The sequence below is a fragment of the Rhamphochromis sp. 'chilingali' genome (assembly GCF_963969265.1).
Source record: "Rhamphochromis sp. 'chilingali' genome assembly, chromosome: 15".
NCBI classification, from domain to species: Eukaryota; Metazoa; Chordata; class Actinopteri; order Cichliformes; family Cichlidae; genus Rhamphochromis; species Rhamphochromis sp. 'chilingali'.
In genome coordinates, this window is record NC_137942.1 from 35731276 (window position 1) to 35748437 (window position 17162).

The following is a 17162-nucleotide window of genomic DNA, read 5'->3' on the forward strand; positions in this document are numbered from 1 at the left end:
GAACAGATGGGTTTGGCTGTCAGGGGGGCACTTTTTTGAATTCACATTTAATTAATTCATCTTTGATTGAACTTTTTTTTCCTCAGGTTGGATTGTGTGAGGTGACCTGAGTTCACCCTGGGTATACATCTGCACAGGTAACCACCACAAGAAAAACATATATATAATCATTCTTACTCACCTTTTGTTTGATTCATATTTGAGAGGGATAATAAATCCATCCATCCATTCTTTTCTGTTTATCCTTTTCAGGGACATGTCCAGAGACAGACAGCTCCTTGTATAAAGATGACACTTTTGAAGGCAACACTCTCATTACCATGGCAACCACCTACTGGCCTCCGATCAAGCCTGAAGAGTTAGAGAAAGGGGCTAGAGTGCATTTTATAGCACCAGATTTATGTCCCTGTTTTCGTCATTTCGAGCTGATTGGAGACCAAAACAACCAATCAGATATTTTTGCATCCAAGTCTGTGATTGGCTGGTTTTGTGGCACAAATATAACGGTGTACAGAAAGAGTTGAGCGCGCACGGGCAGAAATGTTGAGAGCGCGAGCGACACATCGCGAGGAAGCGCAAGTGCAAAAACTGAGGAGAGGGGCTGCTGTGTGCGTGTGGATAATAGCAAACACTGAAATACAGTTTTGCACGCAGGAATGCTTTTCTTTCGAGCTTTTCTTTCGAGCTTTTCTTTTGAGCTTTTCTTCGCTCAAAATAAATTTCTCCTGAAAATGCAACACTTGCACCTGCAAACTTTTTTTTTACGTGCGCTCAGAATAGTGGCACAAAAATAACGACACATCCGGGGATTCTGAGCGTACTCGGGCGGCGACTGATGACGTTGACTGATCGGGATTGGGCTGTGGGTTTGTTACAGTTGTCGGCTTTTCTAACTTCGACGAAACTCCAGCTGACGCGTGCTGGTGGTAAATTGTTTTTGTTTAGGTGTTTTTGTTGTTGTTGTGTTTTGCTTAGTTTAATTAATCAGACAAAGGTTCATGTAACTTCAGAGGAAGAAGCGGCAGAGTTTGTTCAGGAAGTTTCGCATTCATTAAACTTCTCTTCAAACCATGGCGTGCGCGGTGAACGGCATGTCAGGTAAGCTCGCCTTACCGGCAGATGACTTCTTGTGTCATTGTTGCTTTTTACTGCGCCTGCAGTGTAACTACGGAGAACACGGACCTGTTCTGTTTTTACTCTTCCACAGATGAGAGAATCGGGGAAGCCCTCATCAAAGAGTGAGTTCCGTTCTATGCTTCCATCGTTGCTCTTTCCCAGTCGCTTTGCTCTTTAACCACCTGCCACAAAGTGCTCAGTGATGTTTTACAATAAATGTTTATGTTTTTTGGTTCCTTAAGTTGTTGGAGCACAGTAAAAAATGATTACGACTTTTGGGTTACACTGCTTTTCTTAGTAACTAAGGAAAGCAGTAAGATTATGTCTTTCATCATTAAAACTCTTGATAGAATTATTCAGTCATTAGACATTTTTAAACATATTTATTCCTGTGGTAGCTCATGTGAAGATATTGTATTAATTATAACACTTAATAATACGTTTTAACCCAACCCTGTTCAAGTCCTTATCTGAATTAAGTTTCATTTTCATCTTACAGGAACTGCAATTATCGTTTCAGCGTAAACTGCACCAGTCATAAAAAGAACTGTGTCATAGAATTATTGGCCTTTTTCTACAGGCTAAGTATAGATGTCAAATCTCTTAACATATGTAATCTAATTTTTAGTATGTGTTGATGCACGCTCAATCATCCAGGTACGTAAATCCCAAAAGGTTGATTCTGTTCATCTGGACGTTTTCAGTGGGACAAATGTTTCGTCGCTCATCCAGGTGACTTCTTCAGTCTGCAGGTTTCCCGGGCCATTCTTCATTCGCTACGTCCAGATGAACAGAATCAAACTTTTGGGATCATTTGTAGTAATTGTGCAGCACTTCATATTCGATCCTGACATAGATACTATCCTGGAATCAGTTATTTATTGTTTAGAACATCCTTTGAAATAGCTTTAAAAACACTCTTTGTGTGAACTAACACCAGGGTTTGACTACACAACGAATTTATGTTGATGAGGCTGACATGCCAACTGCAACCTCCCCGGTGTTTGGACATTTTCCTGCATTAGATACATTTGGGAACATTGATCCTATGCTGTTTTCCTGCATCTGAGTCCTAATCCTAAAAATCCTTGCTCCAGGGCTGTTTCTTATATCAAACGCATGATTTTCATTCATCCTCCTGGCTTTAATCTGAATTGCCTCGCTGTTTCATGAAACACTTTCACACCTATATTGGTTTATATATAATCGGTGCGCTCTCAGAATGTTGGTTCTTACTGACAACTGGCTGCATCTTTGTATATAAATTAGCGCGCTGTCAGTAGATCACCCCGTGATTGTGACTTCACAGTAATTTTCCTCACTTAGTAAATCTGTCTAATAGCATATACAAAATTAAGTAAGTTATTTTCTAATATTTACCTGCTTTGTCGTTCCTGTAACTACAGTAACATTCTTTCCACCATCACTTATCCCAGCTGAATATTTAAGTAAAAATTAATTGATGTTAATCCTGTAGAGGGCAGTACAGCATTAGTAATGAACACTGATTATGCAAAACCTTAAAGTAAACCTTCAATTATAAAAGGTCACTACTCACAAGACTTAGAGCCCATGTCCATTCAGTGTAGGCCCTTTTCTAGCTACCTTGTGAGGGCATCCATATTGCTGCTGGGGACTTTAATAAGGCATGTGTGAAATCTGTACTCTTCAAATTTCACCAACATGTGTCCTACTAGTGGGACAGATCCGCGGCGAATGCCATCACTAGCAACCTTCACAGAGCACTGAGCCATCTGCAGAACAGGAAGAGCTACGTCAGGATGCTCTTTGTGGACTACAGCTCAGCATTGAACATCATAATCCCAGACATCCTTACCATCAAACTGCCTTCAGACTCCTCTTGCTACCTGCTCCTCGATCAATATCCCCTTTTAGTAGCTACTCCAGTGGTCCCCAACCCCCGGGGCACGGACCGGTACTACTCCATGAGTCGTTTGGTGCCGGGCCGCGAGAGTTGAGGCTCGGGTGTGAAATTTATGGTTTTCAGGGGTTTTATCGTTAACTCGGTTCCCCTGGGTCTTTCCCGTGTTGTAGTTGTGTGTCTTATTTTGAAAGAAATATGTACGCATTACCATAGCGACCAGAGAGCATTAAGGGGCAGTGAGGAGGACGTTACTCTGTGTTGTTGGCGCACTTCAGGAGGAAGCTGCTAAAAAATGTACACAATTACACAGTGAATTAGTTTATTATTATATTTACAAAGTACCACAGTTTTTGTCTCGGATCATTTTATTTTGTTGTATTCATCTGCCACGCCTTAAGGGCCGGTCCGTGAAAATATTGTCTGACATTAAACCGTCTGTGGAGCAAAAAATGTTGGGGCCCGCTGATCTACTCACATCAACTGGTTTTCCATTACAGAAGAGCACTGTAATGTGCGTGGCTGTCGTCATAGCAATACGTAAATAACATGCAAGGCAAGGCAAGGCAAGTTTATTTGTACAGCACAATTCAACAACAAGGTGATTCAAAGTGCTTTACAGAGACATTAGAAACAAGAACAAATAAAAAGCATGATTTAAAATTGATTAAAACAAGCAAATAAACTAACTAACAAACTAACAAACAAACAAACAAACAAAACAGTATATAAAATCAAAACAGATAAAATCAGAACAGTAGATAAAATCAGTAGTTAAATGTAAGTTTTGAAATTTAAGCTTAAAGTGTGGATTTGGTGCTTTATTCAAATGCAGCTGAGAACAGGTGAGTCTTCAACCTGGATTTAAATAAACTGAGTGTTTCAGCTGATCTGAGGCTTTCTGGGAGTTTGTTCCAGATATAAGGAGCATAAAAGCTGAATGCAGCTTCTCCGTGTCTGGTTCTGACTCTGGGAACTGATAAAAGACTGGATCCAGATGACCTGAGGGATCTGGATGGTTCATACTGGGTCAGGAGGTCACTGATGTATTTTGGTCCTAAACCATTCAGAGCTTTATAGGCCAGCATCAGAACTTTAAAGTCTATCCTCTGACGGACAGGCAGCCAGTGTAAGGACCTCAGAGCTGGACTGATGTGGTCCACTTTTTTGGTCTTAGTGAGGACTCGAGCAGCAGAGTTCTGAATGAGCTGTAGTTGTCTGACTGATTTTTTAGGTAGACCTGTAAAGATGCTGTTACAGTAATCAAGCCTACTAAAGATGAATGCATGGACTAGTTTTTCCAGGTCCTGTTGAGACATCAGATCTTTTATCCTTGAAATATTCTTGAGGTGATAGTAAGCTGACTTTGTTATTGTCTTAATGTGTTTTTCTAAGTTTAGGTCTGCATCCATCACTACACCCAAATTTCTCGCCTGGTTTGTGGTTTTTAGATGTATAGATTGAAGTTCTCTGGTGACCTGTAATCGTTTTTCTTTGGCGCCAAAGACTATTACCTCAGTTTTGTTTTTGTTTAGCTGGAGAAAATTGTGGCACAACCAGTCATTGATTTCCTCAATGCATTTACCAAGAGCCTGTACAGGGCCTCGGTCTCCTGGTGACATTGTGATATATATTTGTGTGTCATCTGCATAGCTATGATAGTTTATTTTGTTGTTCTTTCTAATCTGTGCCAGTGGGAGCATGTAGATGTTAAACAGAAGGGGTCCCAAGATGGAACCTTGGGGAACTCCACATGTGATACTTGTCTGCTCAGATGTGAAGTTACCTATTGATACAAAGTATTTCCTGTTTTCTACGTATGTTTTGAACCAGTTTAGTACAGTTCCTGAAAGACCTGTCCAGTTCTCCAGTCGTTTGAGTAATATGTTGTGGTCAACTGTATCAAATGCTGCACTGAGATCCAGTAAAACTAGGACTGACATTTTTCCACTGTCTGTATTCAGACACATGTCATTAAACACTTTGGTCAGAGCGGTTTCAGTGCTGTGGTTCTGTCTAAAACCTGACTGGAAGGCATCGTAGCAATTATTCTGTTTTAAGAAGTAACTGAGCTGTTGAGAAACTGCTTTTTCAATGATCTTACTTAAAAACGGGAGATTTGAGATCGGCCTGTAGTTGTTCATTTGTGTCTTGTCAAGATTGTCCTTTTTCAGTATAGGTTTGATTACAGCAGTTTTTAGTGATTCTGGAAACACACCTGATAATAAAGAAAAGTTGACGATCTGTAACAGGTCTGACTCCAAAGTCTTTGAGACCTTTTTGAAAAAACTTGTTGGCAGGACATCTAAACAGCAGGAGGAGGAGTTCAGTTGACCTAAGATGTCTTCCAGGTCTTTGCTGTTAATAGGTTGAAACTGTTTCATGGTGTTTAAACAGTTTTTTGGTGGACACAGTACATATCCTGGATCTGCTGTTGATGTACCAATTGCTTGTCTAATTTTTTGGATTTTTTCAGTGAAGAATTTGGCAAAGTCATTGCAGGCCATGGTCGAATGAAGTTCAGCTGCCACTGACACAGGAGGGTTTGTTAGCCTGTCAACTGTAGAAAATAAGACCCGAGCATTATGGCTGATGCGACACAGGCGCTACAACAAAGGTGGATTTCAAGGCAAGAATATATCTGCTGCTTGGTCTGTGGCGTTCATCAGACTCGGGGATCACGGTGTTGTTTTTCAGCCGTTTCTCTCGTTTCCAGGTTTCAAAAATGGCGGTTTTGATTTTCGTGAATGAGACTCATTGACTGATGACTTTAGTACCTGCTCACCCGGGAACCAGGTACTAAAAAAGTACTTGATACGAAGTCAAATATGCTGATGACACGGTGGTAGCGCTCATTTCTGATGGAGATGAGATGCCGTACAGTAGCTGTGCAGTTAGCGATGCAATCACTGTATTTTGTCCAATAAAATAATCTCTTTTCCCAAGTACATCCAAACAGTTCACAGCATCACAGGTTACCACATGCCATTATCCCACAGCTAATCACATCAGCTGATTTGTGTTGTTGCTTTGTGTTCATACCTAAATACTAAGAGAAAGATCACATGTGTCCTCATTAGGAGAGTGATTTGTGCTGCTGATATAAACCTACGGGCCTGCACGTTTATATTGTTAATCTTTAATTATGAGACGGTGTGCTTCAGAGTAACATGAAAACAATGTAACAAGTAGTATAATGAATTTCTTTCTCATGGGTGTAACTTACTGCATTCATTAAGTTCTCTGTAAGATGTGTAATAATGTTTTTTTAGTAATGACGCTAACACTGAAGACAACAAAGAGGGGAAATACGTCTGACGTGAACAAACATTTGACCACGCAGTCTTTGGCATTCTGCTTAGAGGATACAAATGTAACCTTTACTGAAATTGATCTCAGTATTTCTAGTAAGGCAGATTATGGACATCGTGGTGGGGGGATTTGATATTTAGTGGACTGGGGGAGGCATGGGTCAGAGGAGTGTTCCTAGTTTCCATATCACAGGCCTAAAACCAGCAGGCCTGAAAAACACTCCCCCTGTGTTAGGGCTGCTCGATTATGGCAAAAATGATGATCACAATTATTTTCACTGACATTGAGATCTCGATTATTTGACGATATTTATTTAACAATAACAATGTATTGAATAATGACTCTAAAGATTGTCAAAAAACAATATAAAATAGTGTGCAAATACTGATAACAGTGCAAATGTTTGCAATATAAAAATAAATGAAAAATGTAAACATCTGTGTTTAGTGAACTTTGCAGTGTTGCTCTGTGGTGCAGCTACGACACCGTAGCAAAGTTTACACACAGTCTACTTGATCCACGTCTGACTGAACCCATAATGTTTCCACACCACTGAAGTTTTTTTACTGCTTTTCAACCAACGGCAGTCACTCTCCTCTCCAAATAACTTCTGCTTAGCTTTCCGAGCTTCCCTCGGGTCCTCTTAATTGTTGTGATGCATGTTCGAAATGCAGAGAGGTGCGCTTGATTTGCCACACGGAGCAGCGCGAGAGTAAAGCACGAGGGAGGGGCTAATAATCGGCTCAGTCATTTTTAATGATCGTTGAAAGCCCAGATCGTAATCGTGATTCAAATTCGATTAATTGAGCAGCCCTAACCTGTGTTCCACCTGCAGACAGCGTTTACATCACCGTCTGCCCTTGGTGACTTTTTGGCAGCAGCTGTGACATTCAGCAGTGCCCTCATCGTTTTGACACACAAAACAATAACTACAGTACACACTAACTACACAAGACAGCACAACCCACTAACTACACTCTAAACACACTAAACGCCACAAATCTCTCTCGTCTCAAAACTTGCTATGGATATCGCTCGCTTACTCTCCCTCGCCACCATCACTTACAAACTTTCTCCTCTTCCTAAACAATCAAATGTCACAAGTTGCCATATTATTTTTTTATTGGTTAACATGGTACATTTTTCCACCAATAGGAAAGGGATGTCATGTGTTTTTGTTTTGTTGTGCTTGCCAGCGTTGTCCTTACAAAATGCACTTTAACCGTTTCTTTCCACAGTAAATGTGTAATATAAAGTGTCAAAAACCTTAATGATTCTGAGTGGGAACACTGTTTAGCTAATATTAGTCTAAGAAGCCATGTTAAGCTCAGAGTTAGGGTCACGGGTACCTAATTGTGTGTTCTCTAACAGAGTCATAGAGGAAGAGCTGAAGGATGTGCCCTCAGAGGATGTCCCGCCTCTCACTCCACTGGCTGTGGAGGGGAAGACTGAGCAGGAGGAGAAGCTGGTCAAGCAGCTGAGCAAAATGATACGTATCGTCGGTGACAGAGTGCAGCATGACCAAGAGTTTCAAGAGTGAGCTTTTCATCCTCAGATCTCATGTTAGGAGACTGCTTTAGTACAAAAATACTGTAGATTATTGGATGAATGCAGCAGATTAATGTTGGCTCAATAAGCATTTACAGCGTACAGTTTGATTAAGTAGAGATAAGTAGACGCCCTGCTGATGGAAGTTGTGGTGTGCAGACAAGTGTTTCATGTCTCTGTCATAAACTAGAAACGTCTGTCAGTCAGAATGCAATTTTAAGGGCTCTACGTGTTTTCAAAAACAGGTTGCTTACATTGTGGCTGTTCTGTTGCAGTGTGATAGATGGTGTGGCTTCTGGCTCTGGCTCCAAGTCAGAGAACTTCAGACGAGTGGCAGACAAAGTGTTTGAGGACGGCATCACCTGGGAGAGAATCGCTGTGCTCATCTATGTAGCCGGCAGGCTTGCTGTCAAGGTGAGTTGGTTTCAGTTTCCAGGACGTCTGAGAATCTAAAGCAGTCGTTATTGTTTTAGTGATTTCATTGTTATTTTAGCATCATTAGTAGGGATGGGAACTGAGAACCAGTTTTCTACAGAAGCAGTTCCTGGTAGTTCAGGTCCTTTGAGTTGTTATTCAGCTTGCCTATCAATTCTGCTTATGAGTTCTACAGTCAGCTGATTTCAGTTTGTGTGCCAGAGGAGCAAAACAGTATAGTAGTCTACAGTAGGTCTGCAATGATCATAATCGATGATGTCGACTACAAAAATGTGAATTTTATTGTCAACACTAGACTAATACCACGTAAATGTATTTTTGTAACTGCAGTACACTACAGGAAGCTATTGGGGGAGTAGCGCTTATATTGTCTGCCAAGACTGCACCAAGAAGAAGGCACGATCTGATGTCCTCGTGCTGGTGTTGTTCCCACATCATCTTAATAAATGTTGTTCCAGGTTCAACGTTGCAAGTGACCAGTCACATTGTTGTGACGTCATACTTTTGCGACTTCGGAAAAAAAGTCTTAAAAAACAAACGGTAAGCATTATACATGTTGTCCTGGCAAAATTCAAATTTCATAAATGAATGAATCGCTTGGCTTGCAGAAGTATGACGTCACAACAATGTGACTGGTCACTTGCAATGTTGAACCTGGAACAACATTTATTATGATGATGTGGGAACAACGCCAGCACGAGGACATCAGATCCTCATCACGAACAGCAAAACAGGAGGACAGAAGAAAATGGAAACTGAGATTTAAAAAAATGTGAAAGCATTTCGCAGAAAATAAAGTTAAATGCAGAATATCCAAAGCACTGCCCCCTGGAGGTGAGACGTAAGCTTTACAGTTAGTGCGTCACATTGATTCTTTGTTTATGTTAATATCTGTATAGTAATGTTTATGTTAGCGTACCTGCTCTTAAATTGGCGGTAACTATAATTAAATTGCATAGTCACAAAGGAGGAGAGAGGAGGGCAAGCAAAGAGAACCCAGAGAGATATTTAAAACTTCCAACATGACAAGAAACTCATTTCTATTCAGTTCAGTTTTATTTATATAGCGCCAAATCACAACAAAAGTTGCCTCAAGGCGCTTCATAGATACAGAGAAAAACCCAACAATCATATGACCCCCTATGAGCAGCACTCTGGCAACAGTGGGAAGGAAAAACTCCCTTTTAACAGGAAGAAACCTCCGACAGAACCAGGCTCAGGGAGGGGCGGGGCCATCTGCTGTGATTGGTTGGGGTGAGAGAAGGAAGACAGGATAAAGACATGCTGTGGAAGAGAGACAGAGGTTAATAACAGATATGATTCAATGCAGAGAGGTCTATTAATACATAGTGAGTGAGAAAGGTGACTGGAAAGGAAAAACTCAATGCATCATGGGAATCTCCCGGCAGCCTACGTCTATTGCAGCATAACTAAGGGAGGATTCAGGGTCACCTGGTCCAGCCCTAACTATATGCTTTAGCAAAAAGGAAAGTTTGAAGCCTGATCTTGAAAGTAGAGATAGTGTCTGTCTCCTGAATCCAAACTGGAAGCTGGTTCCACAGAAGAGGGGCCTGAAAACTGAAGGCTCTGCCTCCCATTCTACTTTTAAATACTCTAGGAACAACAAGTAGGCCTGCAGAGCGAGAGCGAAGTGCTCTAATAGGGTGATATGGTACTACAAGGTCATTAAGATAAGATGGGGCCTGATTATTTAAGACCTTGTATGTGAGGAGCAGGATTTTGAATCCTGGATTTAACAGGAAGCCAAAACAGGAGAAATCTGCTCTCTCTTTCTAGTCCCTGTCAGGACTCTTGCTGCAGCATTTTGGATCAGCTGAAGGCTTTTCAGGGAGTTTTTAGGACTTCCTGATAATAATGAATTACAGTCGTCCAGCCTGGAAGTAATAAATGCATGAACTAGTTTTTCAGCGTCACTCTGAGACAGGATATTTCTAACTGTAACAGGGCGGCCCTTAGCGGCTGGAAACACAGTGAGATGGACCAAGGCAAGCGTAGTGGAACAAAAAAAGCATTTATTTCCTATACAGCTCTCCTTACAACAATTAATTTGTCGAGCTTCTTCACAGCACAAAAATCCATCCTCTAATGACAACTGGCAGCCTTACATATGTTCAGCTGTCACAGACTTAACCATTATTCCACTCTCAGGTAAATTCTTAAATCCCAACCTTCCACCACAGTATACAATATATTAATTAGAATAAATAAATACATAAATACATTTTCACATTTACATATTAACTCATTCACTGCCATTGACGTCTATAGACGTCAATTACGTTTTTCAATGGGAGGGGCTAGAATACAACCTCGTCACAAAGCAAGAAATATTAGTGTCAAAGGCACTTTTCTGCTTGAAATGTATTTTTCACAAAAAGCTCGTTTTCTCCCTTTTTTTGGTCAAAACAGGCATTTTTGGTGGAACCCACCTCTCTTCTACAGCTGATTACTAAAGAATGGAAAATGGTAGAAACAAGCTTTTTTTTTTTGGATGACAGAAGAGAGTCTGTTCTTCATTTTGGTAGGTTCAGCGTTTATATGATCATAACACACAGTTTTCTGTGGCTCTTCAAAAATGAGTAAAAATGCTCAAAAACCCTGGCAGTGGGGAGTTACCTGATTTGAAAATGGCTGGCAGTGAATGAGTTAATAAATATTTCACACTTTAATGTTACACCAAACCCAATATTATAAAAACCCAGAAACCCAAGCACAACAAGATTCACCACACTCTCTTTACCAATGGTCTCTCCCGGAACCTTTAAATGGTGTCTGGACCCCCGGGGAAACATTTGCCCAAACACCTTGAAGAGGACACAGGCAAGAAAGGTGAGTAATCATTATCTTACACTTATTTGCACCACTTTTATTCCTAGATTTCACACACACTTGCATTAGTTTTCCTTATTGGTAAACCTTAATCACAATCTCAATCACCATTCTTCTCTCCTGACAGACAACCACCACATTCCTTGACGAGGAGCAGCTGTGCAGGATCTGAAATAAGGCTACCAACTGATTTTAAAATTCCCAATAAATAGTCAATAAATATTTAAACTTCTTGTGTTTTTTGTCTGTTTGGGAGCTGACACAGTCTCTATGGAGATGGGTTTTTGGGGGGCGGTAGCAGGAGGAGAGAAGCTGCAGAGAGGCGTGTAAGACTGCAACTCTGCTTCCTGGTCCCAACTCTGGATAGTCATATTTTGGGGGGTTTAATAAATTTGTCCATATTTCTAGAAATGAGAGCTGCTCCATCCAAAGTGGGATGGATGCCGTCTCTCCTAACAAGACCAGGTTTCCTCCAGAAGGTTTGCCAATTATCTATGAAGAACACATCGTTTCTGGGACACCACTCAGACAGCCAGCAATTTAAGGAGAACATGCGGCTAAACATGTCACTCCTGGTCTGATTGGGGAGGGGACCAGAGAAAACTACAGAGTCCCACATTGTTTTGGCAAAGTTGCACATCGATTCAATATTGATTTTAGTGACCTCCGATTGGCGTAACCGGGTGTCATTACTGCCGACGTGAATTTCTCAGAATTAAAGTTGACCTCATGCACCTGTGAATGATTTAGCTTAAATTGCTTAGTGGACATAAGTACCATAACTATTGCCTGCAAAATATCCCAAATTTGTGGAGATATAGGTCTCAGTGAGACACAAAATCAGTGAAAGAGTGTGTTGTATGATACTGATAATTTCAGAAAAAGAGCTATAAAATGTTCCAAATGAACAGTGTGTCTATAGTCCCACGTATCCAGTGTGACACACCACTCTCACCCATGTTTCTTACCTTCTTTTGGGAGACGGCTGCAGTACCATAACTTCACCTGTGTGTTCATCCATCAGATGGTCGAGGCTCACCTCCCTCAGTCGGTCAGAGAGGTCCTTACCTGGGCAGTGAACTTTTTCAAAAACAATCTGCTGGGCTGGATTCAGGAACACGGAGGTTGGGTACGTTATACACCAATAGATCTTCACTGTCTTTTTCCCTGAGACCCCATGTTTGAGATTATACACAGGTGTAGATAAAGTACTGCATATTCGTTTTTGTTTCTTATTTGTTTCTATACAGTGGGTTGTTGCATTGAGAGACCCCGTTGATGCCAGCATGAAAATTTGGAGTTGCCAGCTTATGTTTGTGTGTATTTACAGTGGCTTGCAAAAGTATTCGGCCCCCTTGAACTTTCCCACATTTTGTCACATTACAGCCACAAACATGAATCACTTTTATTGGAATTCCACATGAAAGACCAACACAAAGTGGTGCACACGTGAGAAGTGGAACGAAAATCAGACATGACTCCAAACATTTTTTACAAATAAATAACTGCAAAGTGGGATGTGTGTAATTATTCAGCCCCCTTTGGTCTGAGTGCAGTCAGTTGCACATAGACGTTGCCTGATGAGTGCTAATGACTAAACAGAGTGCACCTGTGTGTAATCTAATGTCAGTACAAATACAGCTGCTCTGTGACGGCCTCAGAGGTTGTCTAAGAGAATATTGGGAGCAACAACACCATGAAGTCCAAAGACCACACCAGACAGGTCAGGGATAAAGTTATTGAGAAATTTAAAGCAGGCTTAGGCTACACAAAGATTTCCCAAACCTTGAACATCCACGGAGCACTGTTCAAGCCATCATCCAGAAATGGAAGGAGTATGGCACAACTGTAAACCTACCAAGACAAGGCCGTCCACCTAAACTCACAGGCCGAACAAGGAGAGCGCTGATCAGAAATGCAGCCAAGAGGCCCATGGTGACTCTGGACGAGCTGCAGAGATCTACAGCTCAGGTGGGGGAATCTGTCCACAGGACAACTATTAGTCGTGCACTGCACAAAGTTGGCCTTTATGGAAGAGTGGCAAGAAGAAAGCCATTGTTAACAGAAAACCATAAGAAGTCCCGTTTGCAGTTTGCCACAAGCCATGTGGGGGACACAGCAAACATGTGGAAGAAGCTGCTCTGGTCAGATGAGACCAAAATGGAACTTTTTGGCCAAAATGCAAAACGCTGCACATCACTCTGAACCATCCCCACTGTCAGATATGGTGGTGGCAGCATCATCTGGGGGGGCTTCTCTTCAGCAGGGACAGGGAAGCTGGTCAGAGTTGATGGGAAGATGGATGGAGCCAAATACAGGGCAAGCTTGGAAGAAAACCTCTTGGAGTCTGCAAAAGACTTGAGACTGGGGCGGAGGTTCACCTTCCAGCAGGACAACGACCCTAAACATAAAGCCAGGGCAACAATGGAGTGGTTTAAAACAAAACATATCCATGTGTTAGAACGGCCCAGTCAAAGTCCAGATCTAAATCCAATCAAGACTCTGTGGCAAGATCTGAAAACTGCTGTTCACAAACGCTGTCCATCTAATCTGACTGAGCTGGAGCTGTTCTGCAAAGAATAATGGGCAAAGATTTCAGTCTGTTGGGTACTGGATCCTGGAGTTATGGGTTGCATCCTTCTCCCCTATGCTCCTCCAGTATTGCTCTCTCTACTGATCTCCAGCCTGGGTGGGGCTGCTGTTCTCGTATTGTTCCCTAGCCAATGAGAGCACACATCGGACGCTTCAGTAATCACAACTGCTGTGGTGAAGATCAGCTGGTTGGTTTCAGTGATAGTCGCATTACAGATTGTGTAAATTATTTACATTTATTTATTAATAGGTACCTTTAAAGACTCTCAATGGCACCTTGAAAACTTTGTGGACATATCGGTCACACTGAGACACAAAGTAATTGAGTGTTTTGTATGACACTGAGAACTGATAAATAATATTTCAGAAAAAGATCAAAGATCACAAAGATCTTGTCTGACATGTTGTTTTTCCCTTTTCCAGCTGCTTCACCAGCTCCTTGTTGCTGCTTCCAAACTGAAAAACACAAGTCTGAGTCAGGTCCATAAAACCAGTTATACTCAGCCATAAGTATGGTTATGTCACCATTGTTATCAGTTACTAATGTTCACAGTTTAAAGCCCAAACGCAGCCTCTTCCTGTATTCCATTATTAAGTTGGACAAAAAACATTCCCATAATGCATAGCATTGATGATGTCACAATCCCCATCTGCATAGCGGCTGCTGCACTGCATTCTGGGACTTGTATGAGTGGTGTGGCTGTGGCATGCTCTCTCTGTATAGTTCATACATTAATAATTCACATATGAATTTCAGTCAAAGGTTGGATACAGATATATTCGGCCTGGGCACCTTGACATGTCTGATCTAAAGGAAATTTTTCAGTCTCATTTTTTGTGGTCATATATACAGTATTTTATTTTGAGGAGTTGTATTTATGCATTTTACTTTTGTATGTTTATAAGTTACACATAGATCTTGAACAGTAAACCGTTAGTGACTGATGTTGCACAAATGGAAGCAGTGACTATGTATGTGTATGTCCACAGATCAACAGCTTCTCAGAGTTAGCAGCTGCATCCATCCAGAGGGTGTCGTCAATGAGCTCTCACAGCTACGGCCTTATCATAATCTTCCTCGCTGGCATGTCTATAGGAAGCTTCATCACCTGGAGGCTGACCAGACAGTCCTGAGTCTGACACACACAAAAAACATTCATATCCGGGACCGGAGTCTCTAGTCTGTTTTTGAACACAATGGTATAATGTCTCTAAACCACTCAGCTCTTCTTTTCAATCTTCTCTTATCTATGCAAATAAAACTGAAAATCCAAAAACAGCAGTGTTGTGGGGGAAAGTGTTTATTGTGTAACGATGCAGGGTCTTCTGAACCAAAGGACCTGGTCAGACATCCTGTTTCTAGTCAGAGGAGAAAAAAAGTGAAAACCTTTTTAAGCATTTTCAGGTTACAGCTGCTGCCTGTTGAATTTGACTTTTGGCAATATAGTGTACGTGAGAAATGATGATGGTATTTAAAGCACTTTGAGTGTGCTGGGAGAGTAGAAAAGCGCTACATGACAGTCAGACCATTTATATGTGAGAGATGGCGACAGAGAGAAAGTGTTGCACCGCCTCCATCTGGGGTCTTGCCTGGTATTGTAGATGCAGCCTTTAAAGACCATGTGCTTAAAGCCATGATTAGTGCCTCTGTGCTGTCCTTCAGTCCAGCTTGGTCCAGCCACTGGTAGGATTTCTTGATATCAGCCACTTCTTCCCCTGCCATGCAGGGCCTATCCCTTTCTCAGGTTTCATACATCAGTTGTAGTACTCATGAATCTTTGCTGTCTCATCGTGGATAGTGGTTCTGGCACTCACTAGTCCTTGGCCTCCTTCCACTTACCGTACAGTTTCAGGGTGCAGACTTGGGGTGAAACTCTCCATGCATGGTAGGAACCTCCTTGCCTTGATGTCAGAGGCATCACCTCCTTTAGCCTGCTTATTATCCCAGCAGTGTACCTGACAATCGGCAGGGTGTAGATGTTGATCTTGGTCTTCCCATTCAGCTAACTCCTCAGGACGTGCCTTACTCTGCAGGTATTTGGTAGTTGCAGCATTCCTACCGGCCTCTTCATGATTCCCATTTGTGTGGGATTCCCAGGTACTGTTCTCATTGTCTGCAATGTTGCCTTCTGGTAGTTCGATTTGTTCGTTTCTCCAGTCCGAGTGACATTCTGATGTCATTACTGTAAATCCTAGTGACATGGATCAGTGAATCACTCATATACACTTCTTATATACTGCTTTTTTTTACTCTTCTTGAGCAGTCAAAGCACTTCTTACTTGACATATTCACCCATTCACATTCATTCATACAATCATGAAGGGCTTTCTATCCAACACTCATACACATTTATACTCAGATGAATGCACTAGGCGTTCGTATCTTGCACAAGGATATGCATATATGTTGAACCATCAAACTTCCAGTTAGTAGTTGACCTGTTCTGTCTCTTACAGCCCCGGTGTTATGTTCTGTTTTTCTGCACTGTCAGTATCAGACAGAGTGGAGTCATACTGTTCAATGTGCTGCTTTATTCTGTCATTAGTTCCATGTCCTTCCTTTTTATTACTGTTTGTACATATTTTGTATGTCACAGACAAAAAGCCAGCGTTTTTCTTTTTCTGTACTGCTTTTAATGAGAAAAAAACATAAATAAAGCCTTGATAAAGGACACCGCTGTGTATCTATCTCTTCAAGTCTGAGTATAACGATAAATGACAGAGTTGATCCTTGTTTGTGATGTCTGCCCCAAACTGAGCCGAACTCCAATTCTCCTGTTTCCCTAAGGATTGTGAAGGTCCAAATCTTTTCAGAGAAATCTAGTTCTGAATGTGGACCCAAAAACTGTTTTACAACAGTATAACGTTTTACAATTGCTAGAATTTTTTTGTACATTGAACTTCTTCCATGTCAAATTTTACCCATATCTTCCTTGAACTGACCCCAGTGTAGGTCAGATCAAGGAAAATGGTGATTTTAAGAAATCTTAAAACTGTGAAATGATGTTTCTCACTCCAAATTTGCCCAGCTTCCCAGAGAGATGGGAACCAGCTGGTCTTTAAAGGATCGTGGGGAATCTTCAAAGATTATAATACTAAAGCAGCATAAGCAGGAATATGTATGGGGTGCATAAGAGATCATACAGAGGTCAGGGGCCTGTTCTTCGTACGTCGCTTACTACATCCAAGATCAAATGACACATCCAAGACCAAACCATCGCGCTAACCGTGAGCTCGCTAATCCGGTTCCCCGAACACACCTGCTGTTGACGATTAGTACAGCTGGACGCAGGAATGTGACATCACTGGGTGTCGTAAAAGGGGCTACGCATCGATAGTAGAAACATTGATCGGCAACCCGCTGATTGGTCGGCGAAAATGTCGAAGGGGCGTGCTCGGTATTTTCCGGCAGCAGAGCAAGAACTCA

General features: G+C 41.6%; 1 protein-coding gene across 2 annotated transcripts; it reads left to right on the forward strand.

The window, feature by feature from the left end:
* The first annotated feature begins 485 nt into the window (after nucleotides 1–485).
* On the forward strand, nucleotides 486–16403 carry LOC308410912 (apoptosis regulator BAX-like). 2 transcript variants are annotated; one of them, XM_080904591.1, is made up of 6 exons: nucleotides 487–1098; nucleotides 1208–1238; nucleotides 7682–7846; nucleotides 8134–8272; nucleotides 12168–12272; nucleotides 14726–16403. In XM_080904591.1, the coding sequence occupies exons 1-6, from the start codon at nucleotides 1071–1073 to the stop codon at nucleotides 14867–14869; spliced, it is 612 nt and encodes a 203-aa protein (XP_080760717.1). In that variant the 5' UTR covers nucleotides 487–1070; the 3' UTR covers nucleotides 14870–16403. The 2 variants fall into 2 exon arrangements, with proteins under 2 accessions (XP_080760716.1, XP_080760717.1); XM_080904590.1 differs by lacking the exons at nucleotides 12168–12272; nucleotides 14726–16403 and adding an exon at nucleotides 8624–9720 and having other exon boundaries at nucleotides 486–1098.
* The last annotated feature ends 759 nt before the right edge of the window (nucleotides 16404–17162 follow it).

Excerpts from the sequence above, each read along its gene's own strand:
- LOC308410912 (XM_080904590.1), top strand. The coding sequence starts at position 1,071 with ATGGCGTGCGCGGTGAACGGCATGTCAG. Across the intron at positions 1,099-1,207 it reads CGCGGTGAACGGCATGTCAG|ATGAGAGAATCGGGGAAGCC; the intron begins GTAAGCTCGCCT and ends ACTCTTCCACAG. Across the intron at positions 1,239-7,681 it reads GGGGAAGCCCTCATCAAAGA|AGTCATAGAGGAAGAGCTGA; the intron begins GTGAGTTCCGTT and ends GTTCTCTAACAG.